The following is a 17,459-nucleotide window of genomic DNA, read 5'->3' on the forward strand; positions in this document are numbered from 1 at the left end:
TAATCTTCGAGAAAATTTTACCGCCCCTGTAATTGTTGCAATCTGACGTATCGCCTTTGTTCTTATAGAGGTTGATAACTAAAGCGTCTCTGAAGTCTTGTGGCACATCTCCTTGTTCCCAGATCTTACGGAATAGTGTTAGGAGATTATTGACAATGTCTTCATCCAGGGCTTTGAATATTTTCGCTGGAACGCCGTCTAGACCAGGTGACTTATCATTTTCCATATTTTTTATCGCACTTTTGATTTCCGACATTGAGAGTTCGTCATCAAGCGATGTCATCGGACTATGCGAAGGTCTAAAATGGATAAATCCGAGTCGTCATTTTGATTCAAGACCTGTGAGTAGTGCTCCTTCCATCTTTCGAGGATTTTTCTATCATCAGTAAGGATAGCTCCATGAGCATTTCTTATAGGAAAGTTAGCTTTTCTGCTTGGACCATAAACAGTTTAATAGCTTCGAAAAAACGCCTGTAATCATGGTTATCGGCGTAAGCTTGTATTTCCCTAGAATTTTCTTTCCTCCAGCTATCCCTGATTTTTCTTATTTCTTGACGGACCTGGCGTTTTAAGTTTTTAAGAGTTTTTTGGGCTGCATCATCGCCAGGCTTGTTAATTGCTGTTTTCATCGCTTTGTGTTTTGCCTCCAAAAGGGGTGCGATATGAGTTTCGCTGTCGGCGAACCAGTCTGGGGATTTTCGGAAGCGTTCTGTGCCCAGTATCTCTTTCGCTGTATTTGTAAGAGATGATTTGAAGCGGAGCCAATGATTCTCAATGTCGTCGTTATAATCCGGTGGTGTTAGACTATCTTTGACGGCAGCTGTGAATTTGTCCTTTGTAGTAGGGTTTTGTTTGGAGATTTGTAGGCGCTCTCTTAGCAACTTTGGCTTGCGTTGGTATTTTGGGAGCATTGAGATCTTCATTCTCGAGATTACCAGCCTATGATCAGTCCAGCACTCCAGATCTGCTCTGGGTTTAGTGACCAACACCTCTTAGAGATCTTTTCTTCTCACGATTACATAGTCGAGAGTATGCCAATGCCCTGAGCGTGGGTGTCGCCAGGTCCCTCTTGAATGGGGTCTCCTAATAAAAAAGGTGTTCGTTATACACAGATTGTGTTCTGCACAAAGAGACAGCAGACGTTCTCCGTTCGAATTGATGCTGTGTGTGCCGTGTTTCCCTATTATTACTGGCCACAGTTCTGAGTCTTGACATCTACCTACTCTGGCGTTGTAGTCGCCAAGGAGAATAATTCGTTCCCTTTTTGGGATTTTACTTAATGTAGCAACGAGAGTTTCTTAGAAAGTGTCCTTCAAGTTGTCAGAGGAGTTCAAAGTGGGTGCGTATACTGCAATGATGTTCACAAACGTGATATTCGCTGCAGGAAAGCGTAGGGTCATTAAACGTTCTGAGATGCCAACTGGATTTTCGGTTAGTTTGGCAGCCAGATCGTTTCTAATGGCAAAGCCTACGCCATGTTGTCTTATTTCGCCCTCTGACAAGCCCTTCCAGAAAAAAGTATACGCTTGTTCTACCAAGCCTACCTTCGTCCGAAAAGCGTGTCTCGCTTAAGGCAACTATTGCAATGGATGTTCGTTATAATTCCTTATCGATAAGGGCAGTACTTCCTCTGGTCGGTCGGCCTTGGGGTTGTCTAGCTAGGTTCTGACTTTCCATGCTGCAAAAGCTATGTGCTTTTCATTGGTAGTTGTACGATGATTCACTCGCTCAGGCACCCTCCCCCGGAGATCCGAATGGAAGGGTATTTTACCTCCGGATACAAATTTTGTCCTGTTCGACTGATCCATCTTTTTATAGGAGCTGTGTTAGAAGGTGTTTAAAAGCTGCACTGGTAACGCTGTCAGTGCAACTTTGGTTGCGGTTTCGACTAGATTATCTTGTGGCACAGGTATCCTGAGACGACAAGGTCTGAGACGTAACTTAAGCAACGCAGAGAGCCATTTCCTGCTCAAGCCAATACTTAGGCTAGATAATTGTGTGAAACAGAGTTATACCGCTCATGTTCGGTCGCCAGACCCTCGTTCGTAAGAACAGGGTGCACCGCGAGTTTGTAAGGTTGGCATTTGAGAGGAGAGGCTATAAAACGCATCCTTCCCCCTTATACCCCATCCATCCTTTGAGTAAATTTTCGATTACGACTTTCTTGTGAAGATGTCAGTTTTTACTGTTTTCCACGATGAAATGAACGTTTAGTGAATGTTTTAGGACATGTGTATCTCGTCCTTATAGCACGGTAAAGTTTTTGTACATTTCAAATTAGTTACGAGGAATAAAAGGTGAATTAACTAACCTGGATATATAATCTTGCACAAAAAACAAATCTGTTTTCCCCAGAGAGGACTTTTTCCAGTAAGTTGATATACATATGAATTTCGATAGCATTCATACGAAATGCATTTAGAAAATCATTTGTAATTTCCAGTTCAACTCGGACAAGTTTTCTTAGCATCAATGTTGCAATTTTAGCCATTGTATATAATGGAGAAGACAAGTTATCATAATTGTGGCTCTCCATATAATTATTTTCCTCCTATTATGATCGTGCAAAAAGCCAAGAAATTCGGATTAATAAAATATTGCACTCTTTTATCAGCTTATTGAGAACATAGTCGGAATTTCTTTCATAAATACTTCATGACATTTATTGACCTAAAATTGATAATAATTAACTCACTTGAATCCAGTTTTGATAACCAATCTTCAAAATTGAAAGAAAAAACAACGATAAACTGAGAAAAAAGGATATATTTGAAGAAAATATCAGAATCCTCTTCAAAAATGACAATGACTGCATTAACTTTTTAGTTCGAACTGTCATCACCATGCCACTGAGATCTACGTTTGAATTCCCAAGAGTTTTTGAAAACGATGTGAACTTTGTATAACAAATAGAGATTTCCATTTCGAACAATTATTGTCATTATATATACCTACTGTTCCCCTGGAAGCTATTGTGTTTCTAGTGTTCCTAGGACCATAGGTTGAATGGGATCGAATCTTTTCCAGGACTGTCTGCGTCTATACAATTTTTACTCACAGGAATATGACATATTTTTTTTCCATGATGGTCCAATAAGACATTTCATTTTAAACAGCCCGTTATTTGGGCAGCTGTCACTTTTTTTGTAATTCGACAAGTAGAAACTACGCCATTACTAAATATGGAACGATACACAATTCAACAACGCACTGAAATTATTGAAATTCACTGCAAAAAAGGTGAAAATTTTGCAGTTCGCAAAAGTAAAGCACTCTTAGGTAGTCGTGAAGCATCTTCTCGACCGGCAATAGTAAAACAGGTGAAAAAATTTTAGCTGTTGGGACAAAGTGATGAATCGAAATCGGGTCCGTCGCTCAAGAACAACTGAGAAGATTGCTCCTGTAGCCAGGAGTGTTGACGAAAACCCAGGTTTGTAAATTCCTCGTCGATCTTTGGAATTAGGCATTCCAAGAAACGACATTACACCGTATTTTGCGCGAAGACTCCTAAGTCATCATTAAAAGCCTTAAGACCTATCTTAAGGCTTTTAAAGTTCAGTTAACACAAGAACTCAAGGCGGTCGATCATCAGCATTATCGAATCTTTGCTGATTGGGTCCTTGAAATACATCAAAATGATCCGGATTTTCAATAAAAATTCATCTTCAGTGATGAGGTGATCAGCCTACGTTCATTAGCAGAATTGTCGAATTTGTGGCTCCGAAAATCCAAGAATGATTGCTGAGGAGCCTGTCTATCCTCTATCCTCTATCACTGTTCTGTGCGGTTTTTGGGCTGGCGCATGGCGATGTGATTGGACTTATTCAAAAATAGGGCTGGTGCAACTGTTACGTTGAATAAATTGCGCTGCCGAGCTATGAACAATGATTTTTTTATGGCCGGAATTGGAAGATATTGATGTGAACGACGTTTATTTTCAACAAGACGGGGCGCTACGGGACACACAAGCAACGACACCATCGCAATTTTGCAAGAAAAATTTCCTGACCGTATTATTTCTCGAAGAGGTCATCACAACTGGCCATCTTGTGATTTAATACCTTGATACTTTTCTTGGGGCTATGCTAATGTTTCACAATCGATTCAAGACCAAGATGGAATTCGTGAATTTATCGAGGACATACTGCCGCAAATGTGCGAATTGGTCATGGAAAATTTCATGAAAAGGTGCTGCTAGCGTAGCCTTAGCGACTATTGGGTTGATATCGTGTTCCATTGTTGATGGCATACCTTCCTCTTCAATGAAATAAACATCCATTGATTAATAATGCAATAGGAGATTTAGCATTTGAGTCTAGGGGGGTCAGATGTAGTGCCTGGGTGAATGAGTATTTATTTCTTTGAAAATTAGAGAATTTTACCAAGGTCACAACCCCCATAACTACCCGTCTGCATGTGCTCTTGCTTCAATGAGATAATAATGAGTTGAAGCAGTTCTGAAATTGGACCATTATTAGAAATATTTCAGCAGCAGATTCTACACTGACAGACATTTCTCTGTTTCAAAATCGATGCTTACCCCAATGAATTCAATGAAATCAAGGCAGACTTGAAATATTTCCGATGTATCTGGTATTTCACGCACAACAATTATGAAAATCCTTAAATTAAAAAACATAAATTCCATCCTTATAAGATACTATTGATTCAGGAACTGAATGAGGATGATCCTAATCGCCAACTCCAGTTCTGTGAAGTGGTCTGTGAAATGATTAACGGTAAATCAGATGAAAATCCAAGATTATTTCGTGACGTGCTTACTCAGCTTCCCCAAAAATCAAATGTTTGAGCGGGTATTTATGGGAATCAAACCCCTTTTTTATACCCGTTAATCTTACTGGCCAAATTTATTTAGATCTATGTATCCAGCCAACGTGCAAGTAATATAAAATATTAAAACTAAAGTTGAAATTCCTTCATCTACGATGGAAATTTCGTTGGTATCTACCTGCGACGACAAGAAACAAATTTTTTTCACTCTAATTGGAATGTGATTTCGGAGTCACATTACTCTTCTGTCAGAACACTGGAATTTTCACAATTGGGGAATATTACGTTGAATTAACCAATTCATAAATTTTAATGAACGCTGCGAAGGAAGGAAAGAGCTCGGTTGTTGAATTTCCATTCTTTGTGCAGGAGTGTTCCATGCCCCTTGAGTTATTTTCTACTTATTCCACCGTTGACTTCTTCTTTGAGGATGTTTTTCGCGCCGGATATTTCATTTGGACAGGAAAATTGAGAGGTGCGCGATAAAAAATTCATTAAATGGGAATTTTCCAATATTCCTTTCCTCGGAAAAGGGACAATTAGTTCCAGGAAATGTGTTCTTACAATTCAGCAGTAAAATGTATTTCTTTACGCTGTTCTCACATTTCTTCCATGCGAGAATCCTGTCACAATTTCAAAATTTTTCATTTCCTCCCTCATGAGGAGCAATATATGAAATAATAACAGCTCGGTTTAAAGTACACGAAATCACCCGTTAAGGACCCCTTTTAATGGTTGGAGCTTCATTAATAATTGATATAATTGTCATGGACAATCGAACATAGAAATATTCAGCAGCCATCCGAATAATTATTTTATTTTTAGGTCGCATTGATTTTCGGGGATGGGTGTATTGAGGAAAGATTAACTGTATAGGTTGCAGAAAAATTATTATTCGTTCGAGAGTAACCAATATAATTATGTTTTACACCTTTCCACCAGCTCCACACATTGAATACCAGATATCGATATCAATGTGAATTATTCGAAAAGAAGTAGAATATTCACTGTATGAACTTTTGTCTGGGTACTGATGGAAATTTAGAATTCCCTATTTCATTTTCAATTCATAATGAAGATGACGGAGAAATCTTGTACTCGACCATTATTTATTTAATAATTCTCTAGACCGGTGTGAAGTTTGCTGTTTGCTGTCATTTGTTAGCAGCCACTTGAGATCTAGCGGCCGTTTGATCAGTGGCGTCGGGTACTGTTTTTTTTCGTTTACCTACTATGCATACTGAAATCGATGTAAGGTCTCGGAAATGAATGAATTACTGCAAACGCGGATTGTTTATTCATAAGAAGTTGATTAATACTATTCCAAAGATTTTTATTCGCAGAACGTTGAAGTGAGAGTTTCATCCGAAAAATGGATATTCATTAAAAAATGGATCAAGGGTTTGAAATTCGGTGTACGTATTCATAAAAGCCTGTAAAGTGATATTCCGCTTTTTCATTTGTAGAACTTGGAAGGGTGAATTTCGCCCCCCCTGCTCCATAGAGTAAATGAAAAATAGGTCTTAAAAATAATTAAAGATTTGAAATTCGATAGACATATCCATAAATTCCAAAGGAAACGATATCCTGAGAGCTTTCCTATTTACAGAACTTGGAATGGGCAATATCACCTCCTTTTCCCAGAGTCCAATAAATCGAAAATAGGTCTAAAAAATTGATGAACGGTTTGAAATTCAGTGCACATATTTATAAGGTCGTGGGAAACGATATTCCGACAGATTTTTCATTTGCAGAACTTGGAAGGTGGAATTCCATCCCTATTTCTCATAATCTGATAAAAATAAAAAACTAAGTTTCAAAAATGAATAAAGGGTTTTGAAATTCGGTGTACGTATTCATAAAACCCTATAAAGTGATATTCCGAGAGCTTTCAGCTTTTTCATTTACAGAACTTGAAAGGGTGAATTTCACTCCCACTTCCCAGAGTCCACAGAATGAATCGAAACTAGGTCTAAAAAATGAATGAAGGGTTTGAAATTCGGTGAACATCCGAGAGCTTATTTCATTTGCAGGTCTTGAAAGGATGAATATCACCCCTTTTTCTCATAATCGGAAAAAATCGAAAATTGGTATCAAAAATGAATAAAGGGTTTGATATTCGATGTACATATTCATAAGGCCCTATAAAACGATATTCCGAAAGCTTTATCATTTGCAGCACTTGGAAGGGTCAATTTTACCCGCTGTTCTCAGAGTCCACAGAATCAATCGAAAAAATTCAAAACTGCTTTTCGGGCGCCATTTTTAGGGGGCTGTAACTAAGCAGGTGGTATAATCAAAAAGGAAAAGCTTGTTTGAAAGATCCACTCTATTTTTTTGGCAAGGAATTGCCTCCTAAATTTTTTCTCAACTAATCATATACAGGCTGAGTCTTTGACTCTTACAATATTTCAACAGTAGGTAGATTCGGCCCTAATAAAAAGATCAGAGTTGTATTCAACCAAAGTACCTAATTTTTCAAATTTCACAGATACTTTTCAGTTTTTGAACATCAAATTACTCTAAAAATGGCGCATTATACGAGAAAATATGAAGAATATTTTTATTCTACAAAACGTTCAAATTCATTAGATAGCGGATAGCGTCCAACTCAGTTTCAAGAGTTGGGTTCTTTGAATTTTTGTTAATTTTGTGGAACGTGATGGTTATTATGAGAAAACTGGAAGACGTGGGTGTTCGAACAAGATTAATCAAGTAAATGAAAAACTTTATTCCGAAATTCATTACTTTCGATAAAACCGTTTCTGAGATAGAACTAAAAATTAAATTTCATTATGGTTTTTCAATAACTTGTATCTTTTAAACTGAGCCGATTCTGGAAAATGGTAGGGGAAAAAGTATTCCTTTTGACCTCAAGAATCTTCTGGTAAAATATTTTTACGATTCAAAGACTCACCCTGTATAACTTGTATAGCAGGTCTATAAAGAGCAAAAGATATTCAGTACGATTGAAGGGAATAGGCAGAATAGTTACGCTGCTCAAAAATTGATGGGAATATTCGAGGGAAAACTTACTTTTTTCATTATGGCCGTGTTTTCGAAAATATGCACAAAATATGGTCCTAAGACACGTAATGGCTTAACCAAAAGAAGTACACAAAACTACTTTCTCACAGGTGTATGATTTTTTTCTTATGGTCCTTATGTGGAATAATATCTTTTTGCAACTCATCTGTTGTTGTGTACAACCAATTTTGGCTAATCGATTAACATGCGTTAATGCAGGCTAATTTTGAGTAGGAAGCGCGGCGTGTAAAATATCGTTGGGCTCTAGAACATGAGACTGGTACACGCATAGATGGAAATCCTGCTTGCTGTGTATGAGTCTAAATACCTTTCCAAATTCTTAGGATTGTAACATCTCCTCGCAAGGAGTAGGATATAATGGTGTAAGATATTGTACACTATTTATATTCAATTTACTTCTTCTGACATCCAACACTATATACAAACATTATCAAATTCAAATATGTAACTTTCTCCAATCATACATATCTATTATGAAAAATATCATGGATGACTCTTTTACACCCAGCAGTGAGTCAGTATTCACGTATGAAAAGTTTATTGGCTTCAAATCTACAAAAGTCTCAGATAGCGAATTGATAAGGTAAGAATATTTCGATCTATCCGAAAATAATGGATTCTTGGGTAAAATTCGTACGATGTTAAAATCGTACTTCTATGGTGCCTGACGATACGATATGTTTCGAAATATGTCCTGTTGATTGTAGATAAAATTACAAAACGTCAAAACGATTAAAATGAAACTATTGGCTTATCTAACCGAAAAGCAAAAGTATTTTCCTCATTGAATATTTCCTGTAGGAGATAAAGAAAAATCCGCCTCCCTAGAGCCTGGCTTTTAATTTTGTGGAATTCGCTAGTAGGTCCACCAATTCTTCGATCATTGGTTATTATTACTATATAGAATTATCCTTCGAGATTACAATTCCGTACCAATGCGAAAAAGTTTTATTTCTGAAATTTTCTTCTGAAAACGTCCCCTAGCTGACTTCACCCATTTTCGAGTTCCGGAAAAACTAGCTGTGCCAGTTGTAGAAAAATACGCTTAACTTCATTATTTTGTAAGAAATTTGGATGGTTACATAATTTAATCGTTTTAATGTTGCATGGTCTTGGAGTTAGCTTAAAGAGCTAATCTTCTGAATAACGTAGTCGATTTTTTTTTCATGTAGGTACTATATTATATAATTTTTCCTTCACCGTTCAATATTTAATTTCTACATAATTTAATTAACGCCTAACGTTCTATAACATAATTAATGAACACATTTTTTGGAAGCAGTCACAATAGCCAACGAAATGGTAATCTGTGATTTATATATTACTGAAATAGGTAGAACCTTTTTATAAACAAAATAAAAATAGAATACCACGATCCATTCAAGATTCATGACTCTTACGTATGACAATTGTATACCTATTTCGGTTTAAATTTGTCTCAAGAATTATTCTATTCGCCCATCTATGATTGTTTGGATTATTGTGATCTGAGCCAATGAAAGAATGCTTTTCGCACGTTAGGTGAAGTTTACAGGTAACTTTTCCACTTTCCATACAAAATTACGATATACATATAGGTTAATGTCATCATTACTTACATTTTGTGAAGATGAATTAATTCAAGGAATGACATACGTTCAGTCACCCTTAGTAATCCTTTAGCCTACTTGACGCCTTTTTTTGAATGAATGTTATAAAAACATGGTACCTATACTACTTTTCACCGTTCAGTATAAGATCAGACACCTCATTGTGAAAATCGCCATAATTCCAACTGAAAAGCAAATTTTTCTTACAAATCACAATGTGAATCACCATACTTCAAGAATCGAAAAAGTTCTTCCAAAAATGACGTACCGACATTCGATATAAATAGATCGAATGTATATGAATATAGATTCATATTTAACAAACAAACTCTTACTTGTAAGTTTCAACAACATATTTATTTTGCGAATAGGGATTATTCATTCGATGTATAACACTATCTGCTCATGATCATGAAATCATTTTTACTTATTCTCAGCATAAGTGAGAAATGAACTCCAAGTTTATTTGTAAGAGTATGTATAGAAAGATTTATGAAAGTATAAAACAATAGGAAAATTAAATGTTTATTAAGAAAAGTTTTCTTTTATATTTTCTCGTTAAAACTATGTACACTGAATATGCCTATTGCTCTCCTAACCAAGAAAAATGGTTGCAGAAAATTGTTGTAATAAATTCGTTAGTACTGGGTGTTCCGTTTTCTATCTCACTTTGTATATTTCACTGAGTAACTACGAAAAGAGTCAAATACAGCATCATTTTTTATTGAAAGGTGATTTTCTGTCTCATCACTGATATGCAAAAAAAGTTGAACTGAAACTGAAACTAGTTCTCCAAAGTTTCATTTGTTGGACTGAATTGTAAATGAACCTCGACCTGAAAAGGAATACCTTTTCCATTTTTAATCAATTCTTTAATGTAGTTGACTACAGCAGAAATAATGATCTCCCGGTGTGAATTTTCTAATTTCGAAATACAATTCTCAGAAAACTGGGTCATAATGAAATGAGAAGTCTGCTGACCTCGCAAATATGTCTGTTGATATATCGCATGTGTAAATGAAACTAGGAACAAAGAGGAATCAATATTTCCTACCACCAATTGGACCAAAGTTAATGAATGAGGGGTGGAATCCCATTAGAACTACCCTGTAGGTTGTTCATATCAGGAAATATATGCAAAACAGTGCTTTCGTACATGGTATTTAAATGTCGTGTGAATATTTCGGTACACCAAAGATTTATGCATAATCAAATGAAAAGTTTTCTTGTACATGCTAGGTAGGTATGTGTGAACCTTGTAACGTATAGAGTGTGTGGTTCAATGAAAACTTAACTCCTCGATTTTCTGGATTTAAAATGAAAATGTGGAAAATCGCTCGGAGCCGTCAACTTTTCCGCCCTTTGGATTTCCGTAACTGCAACCCCCTAACAAGGGTGAGTGCAAAACCTAGATTTCGAATAGGGATGAGGGATATTGCGATACCTCCATGTTTAAGATCTTATCGAGTACTATCTGAACCTGAAATTTCGCTTCAAAATTTCCATGGATAACGAAATGACAGGTAAAGAGTGGAAGAGCAGCTACTTTTGTAATCAGTTTATTGAATACTGGAAATGAGCGCAATTCACTTCCATGCAATAATATAAGTTTCGATGAAAACGTCCACGTATATTACTCAAGATTTCTGGTGTAATTTGACGGCATTCATTAATGATCCGAGTTCGCAAATCATCTAGTCACTCAGGCTGGACAGCGTAAATCTTGGAGTTTAGGTGACCCCATAAAAAATGTCTAGTGGGCCCAGATCAGGTGATTTGGGTGTCCACTCAATATGTCTCCTTCTTTCAATCCAGGCATGAGCAAATTTTTCATCTAAGAACTGACGTACCAGTTGAACGCCATCTTGTTGGAAATGATCCTTTTATGGTCTTATAAATTTGGTGAGTAAGATTACCGGGTATAAAAAAGGGTCGATTATGTGATTTTCATAAATGCCCGTCCAAACATTTAATTTTTGGGGAAGCTGAGTATGCACCGCACGAAATAATGTTGGATTTCCATCAGGCCAATACAGACAGTTATGCTGATTTACAATGCCGTTAAGGTAAAATGAGCAATCATCCGAAAAACAGATATCGGACGTAGTTTTGATTACCGTTAATCATTTCACTGACCACTTCACAGAACTGGAGTCGGCGATCGGGATCATCCTCATTCAGTTCTTGAATCAATTGTATCTTATAAAAATGGAATTTGAATTGTTTAAGGATTCTCATGATTGTTGTGCATGAAACACCAGATACATGGGACAATTTTCTACTAGTAAAGTTCGGATGCATTGCTACACGACCTAAGACAGCCACATCCCTCGCTTCATTTCTTTCATGCACCCTCTTTTTGTTTCCGACTGAACCAGTAGCGTCAAATTTTGCAATCAGTTGCACGAAGTAAGCAGCGGATACAATTTTTCCAGGATGTCGTTCGTAAAATCAACTGCTCCACATGAGTTAGGGATATTGACTTAAATTGCACAAAAATTCACCTCTCTCAAACGTTGTCTGATGGTTTCGATGGAAACTTGGACCCCATCTGCATTTTGAAGAGTATTCCGTAGCATTCTACAGATGTAGGGTTTTTTCCCGCTGAAACGGTGATGGAACGATCCTGAGCAGGTGTTGCTTTTCGTCGCCCACCAAGCCTTGGTCTTTCCAACACGGAACCTGTCTCCCTGAACCTATTCCAAAGTCGAGATATCACACTTTGGATGACATGGAGCCTTTCCGCTACAACAACCTGAGTTAGGCCACCCTGTAGCATTCCGATAGCCCTATTAACCCCAGCGTTTGTTAACTTACGTCTTGGCATTTTCAGAAAACTCGTTTCAAATCGAAGCCGTTGATAAACTGACTTCATTTCAAAATAAGAACATTCATGAAGCATATGCAAAGAACCAAACTTCAGAAAAAAGACAACCACATTGACGAAATGTCTCATACTGATTTTTATTGGATCAATTCAAGTTGTTATTGAGTTTCAAATGATTTCACAGCGATTTTCTCGAATATAACATACTTTTAAAAACGATTGAATACGATATCCCTAACTCTTGTGGAGCAGTTTAAATTCGCTGTTGTTTGCGAAGAGTGATAATTATTTACACTCTGACTTCTACGGAAAACACCATTTTAATTCTACTACAAATTTACAATCGTTTCGACACACTTGTAACGTTCTTAATAATTCACTGCAGACCAGTCACGGATCTAGGAGGGGGCAGGGGTGGAGGGCAGCACCGGGCGCCCGCCAGTGAAGGGCGCCGACGGTGCCCCTTCTAGCACAGGGCTGTTATGCTTTCATGCTGGCTTTGCAAAGGCCCGGAGCAAAAGTGAATTGTACTGCCGACCAGCATGAAAGCATAACAGCCCTGTGCTAGTAGGGGCACCGTCGGCGCCCTTCACTGGCGGGCGCCCGGTACTGCCCTCCATTTACTTTTAAAAAGTATAGATCCGCCCCTGCCTTAGACTAAGGTAAATCAACAACATGGTGCATCTACTTTTCTGGACAAAAAATTAACAACATAACTACTAAATACCTTTGAAATGTGACCGATGTGAAAAGAGCGGCCAAAGATAGCAGACCAAATCTCCGGAAACACCCGAACGCCCAGACCAGTGGCGTCCGGATCGATTCAGTTTAATCATACGAATTCGATGTATAATGGGAGGAATACTGGGAATATAAGTGAAATAAAGATTTTCTATATTTGATAAATGAATTCTACAAGGAGTAAAAATATCTAGGACATTTACTTTTAGAATCGGACCAGTTTTAATTCACGGCACGTAAATTGAAGGGTACAGGGAAACAACCATCGATGTCAGTTTTCCTTAAAGCTGAGAAAAACGCGTTTTCACCTTCGAAATCCGTTCATATTATTTGAAATATGACAAATTAAATACTGTTGTTCTCGAAATGAGCATTATTAATATTATTATACATAAAATGAGTGCATTACATGAAATAACTTAGAGATTTTTCTTTCCGTATATCAATCGACATCGTTAGTTCTTTCTCTGCACGGTAAATCTTCGGAACCGATTTAACGTATGGTTTTAATATACCATAATGTACTACTTTTCATTCTGAATCGAATGGTGTGTCTAACTCATTTTCGGACAAAAACTGAAATCAATGGTTTTTTCCCTGTACCCTTGCATTTATCAATGTCGGCATGAAGAAAATGGATAATGCGAAGATACCAGGAATATACTTTATCCACCAAATTTGAATAAAAAGTATGTCTAGGCAAAATTATTAATAAGCGAAAAGAAAATTTGACTTCCGATGGGATTCAGGGGTTGAATTTTCAACCCTTAACAGTCATGGTCGTATTTCGATGGGAAGGTGTGATCTTTGCATAACCAAATTTGGAGTAGATATTCTTCAGGACATTATCATTAATAAGCGAAACAGAAATTTTGACTTCTGATGGGACTCAGGGGTTGAATTCTCAACCCTTAACAGTCATGGTCGTATTTCGATGGGAAGGGTGATCCTTGCATAACCAAATTTGGAGTAAATATTCTTCAGGACATTATCATTAATTAGCGAAACGGAAATTTGACTTCCGATGGTATTCAGGGGTTGAATTTTCAACCCTTAACAGTCATAATCGTGTTTCGATAGGAATGCGTGATCCTTGCATAACCAAATCATATGATATGAGGAATAGTGGGAATATATGATAATGTCCTGAAGAATATTTACTCCAAATTTGGTTATGCAGGAATCACGCCTTCCCATCGAGATAAGACCATCAAAGTTAAGGGTTGAAAATTCAACCCCTGAATCCCATCGGAAGTCAAATTTTTTTTTCGCTCATTAATGATTTAGCCTAGACATACTTTTTATTTAAGTTTGGTGGATACAGTATATTTACGTGCCGTGAATAAAAACTAGTCCGATTCTAAAAGGTTATCCCCAGGATATTTAACTCCTTGTAGAATTTATTTACCAAATATAGAAAATCTTTATTTCACTCATATTCCCACTATTCCTCCCATTATACATCGAATTCGTATGATAAAACTGAATCGATCCGGACGCCACTGGTCTGGGCATTCGGGTGTTTCCGGAGATTTGGTCGGCTATCTTTGATCGCTCTTTTCACATCGGTTGAAATGTGTCGGATGCGAATAATATTCCACATTGCCTCTTTCATTATTTTCGCTGTTATTTCATTATCAATGCACATTTTGAAGCGAAATTTTAGGGTCAGGTAGTAATCGGTACGATTTTCAAAATTAGTTGTGGCAACTTCCTCATCCTTATTCAAAATCAAGGGGTTGTGATCAACTCGTTAGGGGGTTGAAGTTATGGGGATGAAAAAAAGCGGAAAAGTTGTTCCTCCTGGAATCAGAAATTGACCGTTCGAGTGATTTTCCACATTTTCATTTTAAAGTCGGTAAAATCTAGGTGTTTTTTCGTTGGACCACCCAGTATATAATGTGAGGTATCGAAGATCTTATATATTTTCATCTCATGGAAAAAGCATGAAGGATGGTATAGTAAGTCGTGATATTAGAGTAGGGCTGTATCCATTGAACATCTCATGCTAGCCTTGTCTGAGAAAAAATGAAATTGAAAGGAAATGCTAATGGAAATATCTTTATTGTAGGTGTATCGCATATCATCCGACTGGAGGATACTGGATCAGAATTATACGTTGTCGATCAGGTGAGTAATATTCAATAGATAATTGCGTTCAATTAATTTTTCAGTGGAACTTTTCTGTGCATACAACGCAATTGTATTACAATGCTTTCATAGCCCCAAATTTTATTATCCCTCAATAAAATTACAGAATGCTACTCTAAAACGTGGGAATTGTCCGTGATGTTATTTTATAGCATATTTTTATCAACTCGCATTCGTGTTTGCAACCTACATACGTTAATACGATATTCATCAACTTGATGTCATCTGATTGAACTGAAACTAGGATATAGTGCTCATCATTCAGTAATGATAAATATACACCCTGTCACTCTTTATTCAATTTCATCGCTTGAAACGTTAGATAATATATGGGTCAACCACGGGGTTGAGAGATACTAAGTTGAAAACCCGTATACACATTCATTTCGACGTTCTCAAAGTTGTCTCAGAAGTATCATAAACGACTCTATTCTGAGTCGTAAGTTATTCAAGGTCAAAAGTCAAAAAATCGGTATTTCGCCATCATCTCGGTTTTTATCACTCCATGTTAGCATACTTACCAAAGCTGTAGATCATGAAATTTGTCTTACTTTTTATTTAGTTATTGAATCTTTGAAATATCAATGACACGATTTGTATTATTTATCAGTTAATATATTGTATTCAACAATTCAACACATACATTTTATATTCATATTCATTTGATAATACTTATCTACTTTGTGTAATTAAATACTCATTAAATGAAAGACATATTGTTAATGAGGATACTGAGTTTTTATCTGAAAACTCAAAAACTTCATTGACACTATTGAAGTTACAGCAAATATCACTAATCCCTGAATGACATATTGTTTATGTTAATGTTATATTGATTTATTTGAAGTTGATCTTGAGTATACTATAAATAAAACTCTAGGAAGGAAAAAAAATAACGGATTCAACGAAGTAATAAAATACAGGGTGTTCCATTGAAAAAATATAGGTTTGTGTCGTATCTTTATTACTCTACCCCGAAAAAAAAAATTGAGTACGCCACTGGATTCTACGCAGACGTAGTTTTTAGCTCAGCCTTATTTCTAATAACTTCGGAGATAAAGGAGGGGTCCGAAAAGTATCAATTTCCAAAATCGTCCTGTATCTCATAATCGGAAACAGTTATGCAAAATCTGATTAGGCCAACTTGAGTTTCACAAAAAAGTAGGAAAAGAACGTGAAAACCGCAAGGCTCTATTTCAAATAACAAGCTAGAAACCTGGCTGTCTCACCCAAAATGGGATGCACTGTACACATGAATATTCGATAAACTATTTTTGATTGGTTTGAACTATAAAGCGATGAATAAAAAATAAGTAAAAAAAAACAAAAAGTGAGCGGCATTGTCTGTTCGTAATGAAAGCCTTCTGAATACATTTCTCAGCTTTTTTATATTGGAAGGCCTTCATTTCAAATAGACAATGAGAGCCGCTTAGTTTTTGTTTTTTACCTTTTTCTTATCCATCACTTTATAGTTTATTCTTGCTAATCAAATGACTAAAGATAAGTTATTGTTGAAGACCCCCATCCTTGAGTTACGCTTCAGAAAACTGATCTATTTGATCAAATACCAAATGAAAACTGAAATTTACATTCAATGATGTATATTCAATTGATTAAATTCATAAAGAATCAAAATTCACTTCGTTATGAGATGAATAAGATGTCAAATATCGACACGAGAGAAAAAATTATTGTCACTATCAAGAACTTTGGCAACCAGTAGGGTGCCCATTCAATATTATTTGGCACATTGAATAAATGAATCTTACCGTTTACGCAGATATCGAGGAAATCATGAAATTCATTGTACAGGGTGATTTCGCGAACTTCTATGAACTACCCAAATTTATGTGATACGGTCCTGCAAATCGAATGATATTTGATTTCAGTTTCAGTTTACTGGAACTTCATGGAAGCTATCTTAATTCATTCCAAATTTCGGATGAATTGGTGATTCCGTTCAGAAGATAGAGTGGTTTTAGTATCCACTCAAAATTTGAAAAACAACTTGTAAATCAGAATCTAGAATTCGTAGAGATAATAGGTACATATGAGAGTTTTTCGTGATCCTCTAGGTGTTCTCTATTTCACATAAAAAATGGTTGACCGTATGGAGAAAGAGTCTGTGATGAAATTTGGCGGAAAGTTTATGCTCTACAACTTCGATAATGAACGTTAACATCATTGGAGCCACAGAAACCAAGATATTTGATATTTTCAACTTTGACCTTGAATTACTTACGACGCAGATACGAGATTCTATGAGACTTTTGAGTGAACTTTATGAACGCCCAAATGAAGGTTTATACTAG

General features: G+C 36.5%; 1 protein-coding gene across 1 annotated transcript in view; it reads left to right on the forward strand.

Moving 5' to 3' along the window:
• LOC123322588 (otoferlin-like) overlaps window positions 1-17,459 on the forward strand; it is a 229,341-nt gene that overhangs the window by 7,203 nt on the left and 204,679 nt on the right. The window contains exon 2 of the mRNA XM_044910534.1: window positions 15,068-15,126. Within this exon, the coding sequence (XP_044766469.1) occupies window positions 15,068-15,126 (59 nt within the window). The remainder of the gene's footprint in view (window positions 1-15,067; window positions 15,127-17,459) is intronic.

The sequence above is a fragment of the Coccinella septempunctata genome, chromosome 1, assembly GCF_907165205.1.
Source record: "Coccinella septempunctata chromosome 1, icCocSept1.1, whole genome shotgun sequence".
NCBI classification, from domain to species: domain Eukaryota; kingdom Metazoa; phylum Arthropoda; class Insecta; order Coleoptera; family Coccinellidae; genus Coccinella; species Coccinella septempunctata.